Source organism: Oryctolagus cuniculus, chromosome X (assembly GCF_964237555.1).
Source record: "Oryctolagus cuniculus chromosome X, mOryCun1.1, whole genome shotgun sequence".
In the NCBI taxonomy this organism is placed as follows: domain Eukaryota; kingdom Metazoa; phylum Chordata; class Mammalia; order Lagomorpha; family Leporidae; genus Oryctolagus; species Oryctolagus cuniculus.
In genome coordinates, this window is record NC_091453.1 from 7,666,967 (window position 1) to 7,681,536 (window position 14,570).

General features: G+C 39.2%; 1 protein-coding gene across 7 annotated transcripts in view; it reads left to right on the forward strand.

Moving 5' to 3' along the window:
• The window catches only part of CNKSR2 (connector enhancer of kinase suppressor of Ras 2), a 315,289-nt gene that overhangs the window by 282,752 nt on the left and 17,967 nt on the right, over nucleotides 1-14,570 (forward strand). Inside the window, exon 21 of one of the 7 annotated variants that reach the window (XM_070067188.1) lies at nucleotides 9,585-9,696. The exons of the other annotated variants lie outside the window; for them this stretch is intronic. Coding sequence (XP_069923289.1) covers nucleotides 9,585-9,661 — 77 coding nt within the window. The 3' untranslated portion in view covers nucleotides 9,662-9,696. The remainder of the gene's footprint in view (nucleotides 1-9,584; nucleotides 9,697-14,570) is intronic. 7 annotated transcript variants of the gene reach the window in all.

The window sequence follows — 14,570 nt, forward strand, 5'->3', positions numbered from 1 at the left end:
AAAGCATGTCATATTCTAAAAATAAAGCATGAATGAATGGATAAGTAAATTATCTAAATAGCTAGATAAAATTTGTTCTTTTTTCCATTTTTCCTTTTTATTTAATTATTTTGATTTATCTGAAAGACAGAAAGACAGACCTCTCTTCAGATTCAGTTCCCAAATGTTCATAGCAGTCAGGGCTGGGCCAGGCTGAAGCCAGATTCCTGGAACTCAAATGAGCTTTCCCATTTGGGTTTCAAAGACCCACGCACTTGACCCATCACCTGCTGCCTTCCAGGGCGCTGTTAGTAGGAAGCTGAAATCAGAAGTGGAGCTAGAATTGGAAATCAAGGACTCTGATGTGGGATGCAGGTATCCCATGCAGCAGCATAACCACTATGCCAAATACCCACCCCTGACTACTTTTGTGTTAAATTTTCAACATTTTTTAAAAGATTTATTCATTTATTTGAAAGGCAGAATTACAGAGAGGCAGAGGCAGAGAGAGAGAGAGAGAGAGAGAGAGTTCGTCCATCTGCTGGTTCATTCCCCAAAAGGCTGCAATGGCCAGAGCTGGGCCGATCCGAAACCAGGAGCCAGGAGCTTCTTCCTAGTCTCCTACATTGGGTGTAGGGGGCCAAGCACTTGGGCCATCTTCCACTGCTTTTTCGGGCCATAGCAGGGAGCTGGATCAGAAGTGGAGCAGCCAGGACTCTAACTGGCGCCCATATAGGATGCCAGCACTGCAGGTGGCAGCTTTACCCGCTATGCCATGGTGCTGGCCCCAAATTTTCAACATTTTAGGGAAGTACTGTTATGAGTGGATATGTAATGTGGCATTTTAAAATGCTAAAACAGAAGCTAATGGTATTTTGCCTGACTCACGTGATACAGAAGCCTAGCCTTTCAAAATCAGTTTCAAGGACATAGTGTTAGACATAGCAGTTACCCCATAGGAAGAAAATTGACTATAACCCTTCTAACACCTCCCCAAAGTGGCAAGGTGGTAAGATAAGATTTTTGTAGTCGTGGTTCCTGCTAATCAGCCTCTGTCAACAGAGTAGCACATTTAGAGAGTTTATTTATAGGCCATGTGAGTTAAAAACTTGTTCTGACTCTAGTTAGATTTTGGCTCACCTCATCTACTCCTGGTATTAATGCAAATGAATAACTTGAGAATCTGGGTCACTCAAAATCCCCTTTAGCAATAGTTACACCTAAAAAAAGCATTCTTCCTTGATGTAGCAGTGCCAGAAATAGCATTTTCTGACCTCAATGACCTATCTTCCTACAGATTCCCCTCCCCCTGCCATATAGTTCACATCAAAGACTTTAAGTAGATCTCGCTTAAATTGAAAAACTAGTAAGGTAAAGCGTCTTACACAATTGTTTAATAGAACTCTTTATTCAGTGTTAGGCTTATACTACCATATACTTTACACGCTGGATAAATACATATTCTGGTTATGTAATTCAGTTCAAGTAATATTCATGGAGGTGGCACAAATGTACTTACTATGAGCCGGAAAATCAAAGATTAAAAAAAAAATCACAAATCAATCGTTTCAATGTCTAATTGGAGAAAGAAGCATCCAAATCTAATACTATGGCCCATTTTGTTTCAAGGGATGAACATGTTACATGAAAGCACTTAAGAAGTCTTGATTATCTCTACTTTGTAAAATCAGACATAGCCTCACAGAGGTTATAGCATTTAACCTTGGATGGAAAAGAAAAGAAGGATCCTTTATAGGTGCTTTAAAAAAATAGCATCTTCAAAGATATTTCTTAAAGAATAATTAGGAAAAATGGCATAGATGAAATAAAATGAGATAATGAATTGTGTTAGAACTAAATAATGAAGATCCTACCAGAGGTTTAGATTTTATCTCATTTTTTAAGATTTATTTATTGATTTGAAAGTCACAGTTACACAGAGAGAGGAGAGGCAGAGAGAGAGAGAGAGAAAGAGGGAAGTAAGGAGGGAGGGAGGGAGGGGGACGTCTTCCATCTGCTGGTTCACTCCCCAATTGGCCGCAACGGCCGGAGCTGTGCCTATCCGAAACCAGGAGCCAGGAGCTTCTTCCAGGTCTCCCATGTGGGTGCAGGGGCCTAAGGACTTGGGCCATCTTCTACTGCTTTCCCAGGCCATAGCAGAGAGCTAGATTGGAAGTGGAGCAACCAGGTCTTGAACTGGGGCCCATATGGGATGCCGGTGCTTCAGGCCAGGGTGTTAACCTGCACCATAGTGCAGGAACTTGATGGAACATAATATCTTGAGGAACATAATGGAGAGCTTATGCAGATTTCAGTACTGAGATGACATAATCAAATGTAAATTTCAGAAAGATTGCTCTGTGGCAATGTAGGTATATTGGTGTAGCCTCCCTAGTGTCTGAGACCAGTTAGAAAACTGTTTCAGCAATCCAGATGAGAAATATGATGCCCCCTCTGCAAATTTGGAGGCAAATATTATCTTCTCAGGGAAATATCCTCAGGTAGAAAGTAGGTCTTGAAGAATATAATGGAAGCTTGGAATACCCCAGTGCAGAATTAGCTATTGAGGAATATTAAGCTAACTGAGCAATAATAATAAGTCTGCCAGGTAGCCTTGAGTGCACTGAAGTCAGAAAACACAAAATTAAAATTGTACCAATCATGTGGATATATTATTTTTTCCCTAGCCATTTTCAGTGGCCAAGTAGGAGAAACAAAGGAGATACTGAAATACATATCTAAGACATATCTAAGAGAGTAGGAGAACTGAACTAGTCAGAGGGGTTCAGATTGGATAAAGAAATGAATTCCAGAGGAGGCTGGGTTATTGATGAGATCAAAGATTAGATATAGTGGAAGAGATGCTAACAGAGGAAGCTACAAACAGGGAGAGCTATAATACTTCTGAAGTTACATGGTTCACCATGACAAGCCCAAATGTGTGATGTTTTTAGATGTGACAGCAAGAATCTAACTTAGAGGGCACTCATTTTAAAACATCTCTTCAGTATCCCCTTTTATGTGTGTATCTTGAAGGAATAAAAGCCTTGGAACACTGCCACATTAATGTATAAAGTAAGTTATCTCAAAGGGAAACAAAATTAATATGTAAAATAAATCCCAATTATATTAATAGAATTTATTTATTCCATGGTTCAATCTAGTAAAGTATATTCAATGAACATATGAAGTGAAAATTTAAGATGTTTTAATTTGCTACCTTCATTCTAAAGCAAATCTCAACTCATTTAATTCAGGTTTACAACATTAACTAATCAGTCTTTGAATAAAATAATTTTGAATTTGATGTCAAGGGTACTCTGAATGGAATGATAAAATTATATGAATTTGTCCCTCTTTTACTTTTACTTTTGTCTCAGGAAACCTCTCTTTCTCTCTTGCTGTGGACTATATCCACTTTGGACTATATCCAATTTCAGCAATTGGGCCGGCGCCGCGGCTCACTAGGCTAATCCTCCGCCTAGCGGCGCCGGCACACCGGGTTCTAGTCCCGGTTGGGGCGCCAGATTTTGTCCCGGTTGCCCCTCTTCCAGGCCAGCTCTCTGCTGTGGCCAGGGAGTGCAGTGGAGGATGGCCCAGGTGCTTGGGCCCTGCACCCCATGGGAGACCAGGAAAAGCACCTGGCTCCTGCCATCGGATCAGCGCGGTGCGCCGGCCGTGGCGGCCATTGGAGGGTGAACCAACGGCAAAAGGAAGACCTTTCTCTCTGTCTCTCTCTCTCACTGTCCACTCTGCCTGTCAAAAAAAAAAAAATTTCAGCAATTGATTTTTTTTATAAAAGCATGCTGCATAGTCTGGATTTGAAATGCAATCTGCAGAGCCAGGCAAGCCCATCAATCTGATTCTTTCATTCTTTTCTCACATATAGAGAGAAGATGTTTTTCCACATGGAAAAATACTAAAAATAGAATTACCTTCCATACAGTAAAGCCAAAATATCTATAGTATGATATACTTTAAGTTTTGTAGGTTTGTTGAACACATTAATCCATTGCAAATAATAGCTAATACTTTCTTAATGAGTGCTTACAATGGGTCGGGCATTATTCTAAGGTCTTTGCATTATATAAATCATTTAATCCACAAAACAACCCTGTAAGGTAAATACAGTTATTATCCTCATCATCTAGATGACAAAACTGAGTTTAAATAACGTGATCCAGGACTCCCACCTAGTTAATACCAGATCTGTGATTCAATCTAAGACACTCTGACAGCAAAGTAAACACTCTCAACTACATATTGCCCCGTCAGAACTATACTTTTTATTCAGGATAAAAGAAAAATTTTTCTTTTCAGTTATTTTTTCTGTATATCAGAGTATATTACATTTATATAAAAGGAACGACAAATTTTTTATTTTTTACAGCAGGTCATGATCATTATTACAGTGCTCCATCAAGTAAAGCAAAAGCCTTACTCTGATCTTGCAATCACATTTATAGAAATTTACCTTTTATTATTAAAAATTGTGATTAATGAACTTTGCAATTTTAACTCACCATCATTTAAAAATCATGTACATGATATGTATAAAGAGTTAGTTCCACCACTTAAGTCAGAACTCTTAGTATTTTGAACTTTGACATGATGCCTTTTATAGTAAATTTGTTAATATTAGGATTTTTTTTAAAAGACTGTTTCCCAAGTCTGGAGAGCAATTTGAAATATAGTTCAAGTAATAAAGTTATTATTTCAATTTCACCTTCCAAGTTACACTTTATCCATTTCCTTAGAAACAATCCATATCTTTTCCTCCTATATATTTATGATTTAGGGAGTAGAAAAAAGAAGATTTAGGAGTAAAATTAAATTATATAACTGTTCTTAACAGTGTACTAACATGCCAAATCTGTTATATTATAGGTTACTGTGCATTCTTACATGGTAAATATTACTTCCTATTACCTCTTCCAAATTCAAATGGTCAATTCATGTGACCCACAAAGAACTATTATAGGATCTAATATTTATGCTTTAATCTCCTCTCAGCTTCTAATTTCTCACCCATAGTATGTAGTATAAAGTAAAAACTCATTACCAAAGTAAACTCTAGTGAAAATTTTCACATTTTCTGTATCTTCTTTCAGGATATTACATGTAAAAATACAAGGGTACTTGAAAGTTCGTAGAAGAATGGAATTGAAAATTAATGCACATTTCCAATGAACCTTTGAAGAGTGTTGCATTTTATAAAGTAGAAAGCAAAATATAAATATTAGTGTCATAATCATGCTTAGTAAGCTCACAGGCTAAACTGATCTGCCTTCAGAATATTTGTACTATGTTTAAAAAAGAGTAAAAGCTATTTCTTAGGATTATTTAAAAAGGAATACTAATTAGGTTAGATGGTACTTTGCAAAAAAAAAAAAAAATAGCAATGCCTCCAGTAAACTTTTCTTAAGAAAACCAAATTCGGGTGTGAGTGCAATCTAGCTGCAGCATCTGTCACCCCATTGATCAGCAGGATTGATTCAGCTGCTCCGGCCCCTTCCTCCCTCACAGCTGCATGTGCGCCCCTCCCGAAGCTGCAGGTTCGGTTAAAGAGGACGACCGTTCCCACTAGAGGAGCACCGCTATTCTGTGCTCCTCTGCTGGAACCTCCAAACAAGCTCTCAGTAAAACCAAATTCATAACTAATGAATAAATTGTTGCTTTTAACCCATATATTTTGGCTTATTTTTTAAGGAAGCAGCATTTTCTGTTTTTTCGTTCTTTTAAAGATTTTATTTATTTACTTGAAAGGCAGAGATAGAAAGACAGAGTGAGCAAGATCTTCCATCTACTAGTTTACTCCGCAGATGGCTACACCAGCCGGCCAGAGCTGGGTTGATTTGAAGCCAGGAGCCAGGAGCTTCTTCCAGGTCTCCCATGTGGGTGCTGGGGCTCAGGGATTTGGGCCATCTTCCACTGCTTCTCCAGGTGCAATAGCAGGGAGCTGGATGGGAAGCGGAGCTGCCAGGACTTGAAGAACCACCCGTATATGATGCTGGCGCCACAGGCAGCAGCTTTAGCAGCTATGCCACAGCGCTGGCCCCTATATTTTGCCTTTTGATTTAATATCTTAGTAATAATTTAATGTGGGTATCTGTATCCCACTTTTCTTGGGAAGTTGCCATGGTAACTCCTGAATTAAGGTACCAATTCACTGGAGCTTCAGGCTTAGTCCATGCTAAATACAGAAACTGCATTTGATTTCAGCTTGACTGTTTTTATGGGAAGTACTGTACCACAGTTCTTTCCACTTCTTAGGCTATCTTTTTCATCACCATAGAAACCAGATCTGCCCACACAATTAAGATCTGAAACCATTCCTAGTATGGCTAAAACTAAGGCCTTGGTTCCCAAGGCCTTCTATAATTAAAGCATATTGTTTTGTTAAGAAAAGTTCCTGCTTCTGTTTTTGAAGTATTTATTGATTTTCCATAAAGAGAAAACAGGCTTTCCAGTACTATGCTGAAGATTTACAATAAGGAATAACAAAAATGTCATCATGACATTTTCTTTGGTCCAGTTCTGGTTTTGTGTGTACTTATGAGGCATATGCTACACAATCAATTATTAGGGAATAATGTCTCATTTCAAATTACATGGCAGTATTCCCAAATCGTAGTAAACAAATTTAATGCCCATTTGATGGTGATCTTTTTTTTAAGATTTTATTTATTTATTTGAGAGGTAGAGTTACAGACAGTGAGAGGGAGAGACAGAGAGAAAGGTCTTCCTTCCGTTGAGTCACTCCCGAAATGGCCTCAACGGCTAAAGCTACGCTGAACCGAAGCCAGCAGCCAGGAGCTTCTTCCTGGTCTCCCATGCAGGTGCAGGGGCCCAAGCACTTGGGCCATCCTCCACTGCTTTTTCAGGCCACAGCAGAGAGCTGCATCAGAAGAGGAGCAGCCGGAACCAGAACCAGCACCCACATGGGATGCTGGCACTGCAGGCAGAGGATTAACCCACTGAGCCCCGGCGCCGGCCCCTTGATGTTGATCTTAAAATGGGTGCTTTCAATTTTACTTGGGATTTTCTAAATTCATTTTTAAATCCAATGTTGGTATCTTTTAGGGTAGTTCTTCACTTAAAATCAGTATGAGAAAAGTTGTTTTAGAACCTTGACCAAATGTATACATAAGCTTAACAAAGAAGAACTGATAGAGTTGATCACAGTAAATCCAGTTACAGCACACATAGATGGATTATCTATGGAAGATCATACAGACCTGTACAGTACTGTCTATTATAACGTGTTTATATGTGTGTGTGTATGTGTGTATCTTTGTTATGCTAGGGCGAGTATATGTAGAATCACAGACATCCACAGAGTTCTTTGATGATGACATTCATTAGGACATACTGATTACTCTATAGCTGATAGGATTGTTCTGCTGCCCCCACAAAAGTGACATGAGTCAAAGGAGATGGTAAGGAAGATTAGTGGAACTTGGATTTCCCAGATTCACCCCTTGATCTGCACAGCCCTACAAAGTGACTTAAGATGGTATACCTACTTAATTAATGTTTTTTCAATTTTTTAAATTCCTTATTTTATTGAAATGTGGAATTTTTCTTTTTTAAAAAATGTTTTATGGATAAGATAGCACAATAATGGAGCTATTAATTGATTTACAGATGGAAAACAAATTTGTGAGTTGTTAAATTTTTTTTAATTTATTTGAAAGGTAAAGTTAGAAAAAGAGAGGGAGAGATACAGAGAAAGAGATCTTCCATCTGTTGGCTCACTCTCAGAATGAACAAAATGGCCAGACCTGGGCCAGCCAAAGCCAGCCAGGAGCTTCATCTGGGTCTCCCATGTACATGGCAAGGGCCAAGGACTTGGGCCATCTTCTGCTGCTTTCTCAGGTGCATTAGCAGAGAGCTGGATTGAAAGTGGAGCAGAAGGGACTCAAACCAGCACTCTTATGGGATGCCGGCATTGCAGGTGATAGCATTACCTGTAGCACCACAATGCTGATCCCCACATTTATTAATAAAGTAATGATTTTTGTTTTGATCCTAGCAGGATCAAATTAACAATTCATTGCCATGGATCCAAGTAAGTTGCAACATACAGAGAACCTCATAACATTTTCAATATTTGGATTTTACAGAAGGAACACTCAACTCTAATGAAGTTCCTGTATGATACTAGTTTTCTATAATTGTACTGGTGAGTGTGCAGTTCAATATGTGATGCTAAATGTTAAATACAGATATTAACTGGAAACCTTTTGGAGTAGCTATTAAGTCATTTTTATTTTTCCTTAAGAACATTGAGTCAGCATATTGCTAACTCTTTGGTAAAACTCTCTTTCAAAGGACAGTGTCACACAATTTTATCACAGAGGAAAATGAAACTCATATAAGAACATTTTTTAAAAGTATATTCTTCATATGATCTTAGATTCAGTAGTTTTATATCCCAAATGTAAGATGTTTGCTGCATAAAAGTTAATAACCAATGATGTCCAAATCTGCTAAGACTGAACATGAGTGAATATTCAGTACTCAGAGTTTTTAGTTAAGGTAACAGTTTGTGCTGATTTGTTTTTACTTCTGTGCTGAATTTATTACAAACATGCTTTTATGGTGATTTTCACCAGATGAATGTTTTTCTTTTTGTCATGCTCACAATACATTTTGAACACCTATAAGTATAAAGCAGATGGCTTTTTGAAAAGATTTATTTATTTTATTTGAAAAAATTAAACAGAGAGAAGTAGAGCCAGAGAGAGAGGTCTTCCATCCACTGGTTCATTCCCCAATTGGCCGCAACAGCCGGAGCTGAGCCAGTCCGAAGCCAGGAGCCAGGAGTTTCTTCTGGGTCTCCCATGCGGGTGCAGGGGCCCAAGGACTTGGGCCATCTTCTACTGCTTTCCCAGGCCATAGCAGAGAGCTGGATCAGAAGTTGAGCAGCCGGCATTCAAACTGGTGCCCATATGGGATGCCAGCACTATAGGAGGTGGCTTTACCCCCTATGCCACAGCACCAGCCCCAAGTAGATGACTTTAACAATGGAGATTAATGAGAATAGTCTGTGATGTCATTATTACAGATTGGAAAAGTATAAGGTATGTGTAAATGCCATTAAGATGAGAGATTAGATTTATAACAAATTTGGGGTGAAGAAAAAATATTAATGATAAAGAATTATCAAGATATAGTTTTCGGTTTTAGCAAACATCTCTTGAATTTCTTATCTTTCTTGGCCCTTTCTTTGCTGGGGAAGATATTTTTAGTTGTCATTAAATTCAATTGGCAGTGCCCCAAAGCAACTCCTCCTTGACAGAGTTGTTAATGAGAAAATGATCCTAACTGCCCATCTGGTATGCCAAGGAGCTTATTGCCAGTTTTGGGTAATATTGCAAGCTCAGAAACAGTAAGCAGAACATCATTCCAAGAATCTACATTCACAAACAATGTTACAGCATGAAAGGAAAAAATGTCTAAAGTTTTAACATAGAAATCATTCCTTTTCTTACCCTATTCCCAGCCCCCAACACATGCACAACCACCTGTTGTGATCTTGTTGAAAATAAATTAGTATTCCATTTGCTTTTTTTTACATTTTTATTATATTTATTTGAAAGGCAAAGAGAAAGACCAAGAGCTCCCATCCACTTTAACTCCGCAAATGCTCACAACAGCTGGGGCTGGACCAGGCTAAAGCCAGGAGCTAGGAACTCCATCTAAGTCTCTCAGGTGGGTGGCAGAAGCCCAACTACATGGGCCATCAACTGTTGCCTCCAAGGCTACAAGCTATTAGGAAGCTGCAATCAAGAGAACCAGGACTCAACCAGGCACTCTGTCTAATATGTGATGTGGGCATGTCTTAACCACTGTGACAAACACTCTTCCTAATATCTCACTTGATTTGCAGATCAATACCTGTTTTTTGCCCTTCACTTATTCTGGGGATGTCATGATGTTAGAGCTGGAGCCGAATGATATTCTTTATTTTTTTTAAAAGAGTTTTTATTTATTTATTTGAGAGGTAGAGTTACAGACAGTGAGAAGGAGAGACAGAAAGGTCTTCCTTCCGTTGGTTCACTCCCCAAATGGCTGCAATGGCCGGAGCTGCACTGATCTGAAGCCAGGAGCCAGGAGCTTTCTCCAGGTCTCCCACATGGGTGCAGGGGCCCAAGGACTTGGGCCATCCTCCACTGCTTTCCCAGGCCACAGCAGAGAGCTGCATTGGAAGAGGAGCAGCCGGGTCTCGAACTGGCGCCCATATGGGATGCCAGTGCTGCGGGCAGAGGATTAACTTACTACGCCATGGCACCAACCCCCCGAATGATATTCTTAAAAAAATAATAATCCTGCCAAAATCAAGATGGCAATACTTTAAAGATAGTATCCAAATGTATTTCAAATCGAATTTTCAAGATTTAGAAAATTATGTCACTGACAGCTTCCTAAAGAAGCTGGTCAGTAAAAGCATAATTTGTATAGCACCAAAATTTACTGACCCCAGTTCAAGTTAGCTGATCAGCATCCTTGCAAAAGGATGTAAGGGCAAAGTCTTGTTTACTTGTAGATTCCAGTGGAGTAATCATACTAATTTGGAGAAATCAAGTCAAATGTGATGGGAAAACAGCTTGGAAGTATATCAGTGTTTTGAAGACAGTTTTACCACCCAGTCACATAAGTGAATCAAGGTTCAGCTAAGGTTGGGACTGCTTTTCAAAGTGCTAAGTAGAAAAGACAATCTACTGGTAGGACTGGAAAAGAGCAAAGTAGGCAAGAAAACGATTTAGAAAGTTGGTCCTAGTTTGCCTTTTAATTTTGGCAGACTAGACACAGCCACAGATGAAGTGTTGTATAACTCTTATTCACCACACAGGCAGCTCTCATCACTGACTTACTTCACAAGGATTATCATCCAGACCCAGTATGATCTATCTAATTACATTTTTATATACGAGTATAAGGTGACTTGAGATTGAAAGTTCTCATAAGTTAAAAACCTGTATTTTTCACCTCTAACGATTATGGGGTTAGAAACTCTACGAGTAGCTTTCTATAGTGGGTTCATATCTCAGGCATCAGCTGTGTTAGCCCTGTAGCTATTTCACAGGAACTGAGAACTTTAAGGAGATTACTTCAAAATAATAAATAGTCATGAAACAGGTTTCAAAACCAATCCAATCTATCAATAGGCTGCCATCTACTTACCTTGCTGAAAGAGAAAACCTTACCAAGAATGATTATTTTTATAAAGTTGTCTCATTCGAGTTCAACATGATTCTTTGTAAAAAAAAAAATCTCAAAATGAAAATTTCAGGAATACTTAAAAATATGAATGAATGAGGATGGAGGGATCAAATAAAGTAGATAATTCTTAGCTATAAAATTTTAAGAAAGAATTGGGCAGGAGTTGTACAGCTATATCATGAACTCTCAGGTTAAACTATCATCTTTGTGTATTTTTCTGCTCATATTTGCTGTAGAATATATGTGCCTATAGGCATCCACTAAATCGTTACTGAACAATAATGAATCTATAAAAATTAATTTTTCCACTTACTGTTTTAAAATCTGGTAACATTTATGATGACATTGTAATGTAAAATTCAAAGTATATTTTTCTGAAATATCTATATATACTTCATTGAAAATAAACTGATGGTAAATTAACATATTAAGTACTTCTGTTAAACATGAAATACCTTTTCAGTTGCTGCCTATATAGCCTTCATTTAGAGGGTAGTTTATGTCTGCCCTTATTTCAGACAGGTTTTTTTAAATGCAGATAGCAAAAGCTGACCTATGTGGTATACTGAGGGGTAACTAATTGACTCATAAGTGCACTTTAAGGTGATAATAAAACAGTAGATACGTTAAGGTGAAATGCAGACAGGATAGAATTGTGACTTGGCAATTTAGAGGAACGTTAGAGTTATCTGAAAACTATTTCTTTTTCTGTTTTGCAGCTAGATTTATCAAATATTTTATTTTAGTTGGAATTGATCATTAAGAGCTCCACTAGTGCTATAATTTTTTTTTTTTTTTTTTGACAGGCAGAGTAGACAGTGAGAGAAAGAGACAGGAAGAAAGGTCTTCCTATTTCCGTTGGTTCACCCCCCAAATGGCCGCTGATCCGAAGCCAGGAGCCAGGTGCTTCCTCCTGGTCTCCTATGCGGGTGCAGGTACCAAGCACTTGGGCCATCCTCCACTGCACTCCCGGGCCACAGCAGAGAGCTGAACTGGAAGAGGAGCAACCGGGACAGAATCCGGCGCCCCGACCAGGACTAGAACCCGGTGTGCCAGCACCACAGGCGGAAGATTAGCCTAGTGAGCCATGATGCTGGCCTAGTGCTATAATTTTAAGAACAAACTTTGTGACTTTTTAATAATTTTTTTGTTATTTTTTAAAGACTTACTTATTTGAAAGGCAGAATGGTAGAGCAAGACAGAGAGAAAGATCTTCCATCCACTGGTTCACTCCCTAAATTGACACAATGGTCAGGGCTGTGCCAAGCCAAAGCTAGGAGCCGGGAGCTCCAAATGAGTCTCCCATGTGGGAGACAGGGGTTCAAGTACTTAGGCCATCTGGGCTGCCTTCCTAGGTGCATTAGCAGTGAGCTGGATGGGAAGCAAAGCAGATGGGATTCAAACCATCACCCCAATATGGGATGTTGATGTAGGAGGCAGTGGCTAAGCCCATTGGGACAAAAGCCATTCCTTTATTTCTTTATTTTTTTAATATTTATTTATTTATTTGAAAGAGTTACAGAGATAGAATCTTCCTTCCATTGATTCATTCTCCAAATGGCCACAATAGCCGGGGCCAGGCCAGGCCAAAGCCAGGAGATTCGTCTGGGTCTCCCATGTGGGTAACAGGGGCCCAAGTGCTTGGGCCATCTTCTGCTGCCCTCCCAGGGAGCTGGATCAGAAGTGGATCAGACTGGAACCGGCACTCATATGGGAAGCCAGCATCACAAGTGGCAGACAAATCCACTGTGCTACAATGCCAACTCGAAATTTATTTTTTTTTAACTTTTATTTAATGAATATAAATTTCCAAAGTACAGCTTATGGATTACAATGGCTTCCCCCCCATAACGTCCCTCCCACCCACAACCCTCCCCTTTATCACTCCCTCTCCCCTTCCATTCACACCATGATTCATTTTCGATTCTCTTTATATACAGAAGATCAGTTTAGCATACATTAAGTAGAGATTTCAACAGTTTGCTCCGACACAGAAACATAAAGTGAAAAATACTGTTTGAGTACTAGTTATAGCATTGAATCTCAATGTACAGCACACTAAGGACAGAGATCCTACTTGAGGGTCAGTGCACAGTGACTCCTGTTGTTGACTTAACAAATTGACACTCTTGTTTATAGCATCAGTAATCACCCTAGGCTCTTGTCATGAGCTGCCAAGGCTATGGAAGCCCCCTGAGTTCACTGACTCTGATCATTTTTAGACAAGGCCATGGTCAAAGTGGAAGTTCTCTCCTCCCTTCAGAGAAAGGTACCTCCTTCTTTGATGACCCGTTCTTTCCACTGGGATCTCACTCGCAGAGATCTTTCATTTAGGTTTTTTTTTTCCCCAGAGTGTCTTGGCTTTCCATGCCTGAAATACTCTCATGGGCTTTTCAGCTGGATCCACATGCCTTAAGGGCTGATTCTGAGGCCAGAGTGCTGTTTAGGACATCTGCCATTCTATGAGTCTGCTGTGTATCTCACTTCCCATGTTGGATCGTTCTCTCCCTTTTTTATTCTATCAGCTAGTATTTGCAGACACTAGTCTTGTTTATATGATCCCTTTGGTTCTTAGTCCTATCATTATGATCAATTGTGAACAGAAATTGATCACTGGGACTAGTGAGATGGCATTGGTACATGCCACTTTGATGGGATTGAATTGGAATCCCCTGGTATGTTTCTAACTCTACCGTTTGAGGTAAGTCAGCTTGAGCATGTCCCGAATTGCACATCTCTTCCCTCTCTTATTCCCACTCTTATATTTAACAGTGATCACTTTTCAGTTAAGTTTCAGCACTTAAGAAGAATTGTGTATTGAGTCAGTATTCAACCAAAAGTATTAAGTAGAACAAACAAAAAATACTAAGAGGGATAACATATTAAGTTGCTCATCAACAGGGTGAGGGCTGATCAAGTCACCGTTTCTCATAGTGTTCATTTCACTTTAACAGGTTTCCTTTTTGGTGCTCAGTTAGTTGTCACCGAATTTATTTTTAAAAAGAATACTTTGTCATGAGAATTTTGCTCGTTGTTCATAAAAATAGATATTCCAACTTTTCCCCCTTTGCACTAAACAAAAAAAATGAGCAAACACATTTTTAAAATATAGTGTCCTGTCTTTTGTAACTCAACTTTTTACAAGGAAATAGAGCCTCAGAATTTGGGCAAATAGCACTCAAGCCACAAGTAACAAGTCACTTTTGGTGTTAAGGTTCTGATCCACATTATAAACCCACTATTTCCAAACTTACATTGAAAAAAGTGATCATCATGCCGGTGCCATGGCTCACTAGGCTAATCCTCCACCTGCGGTGCTGGCACCCCGGGTTCTAGTCCCGGTTGGGGCCCTGGGTACTAGT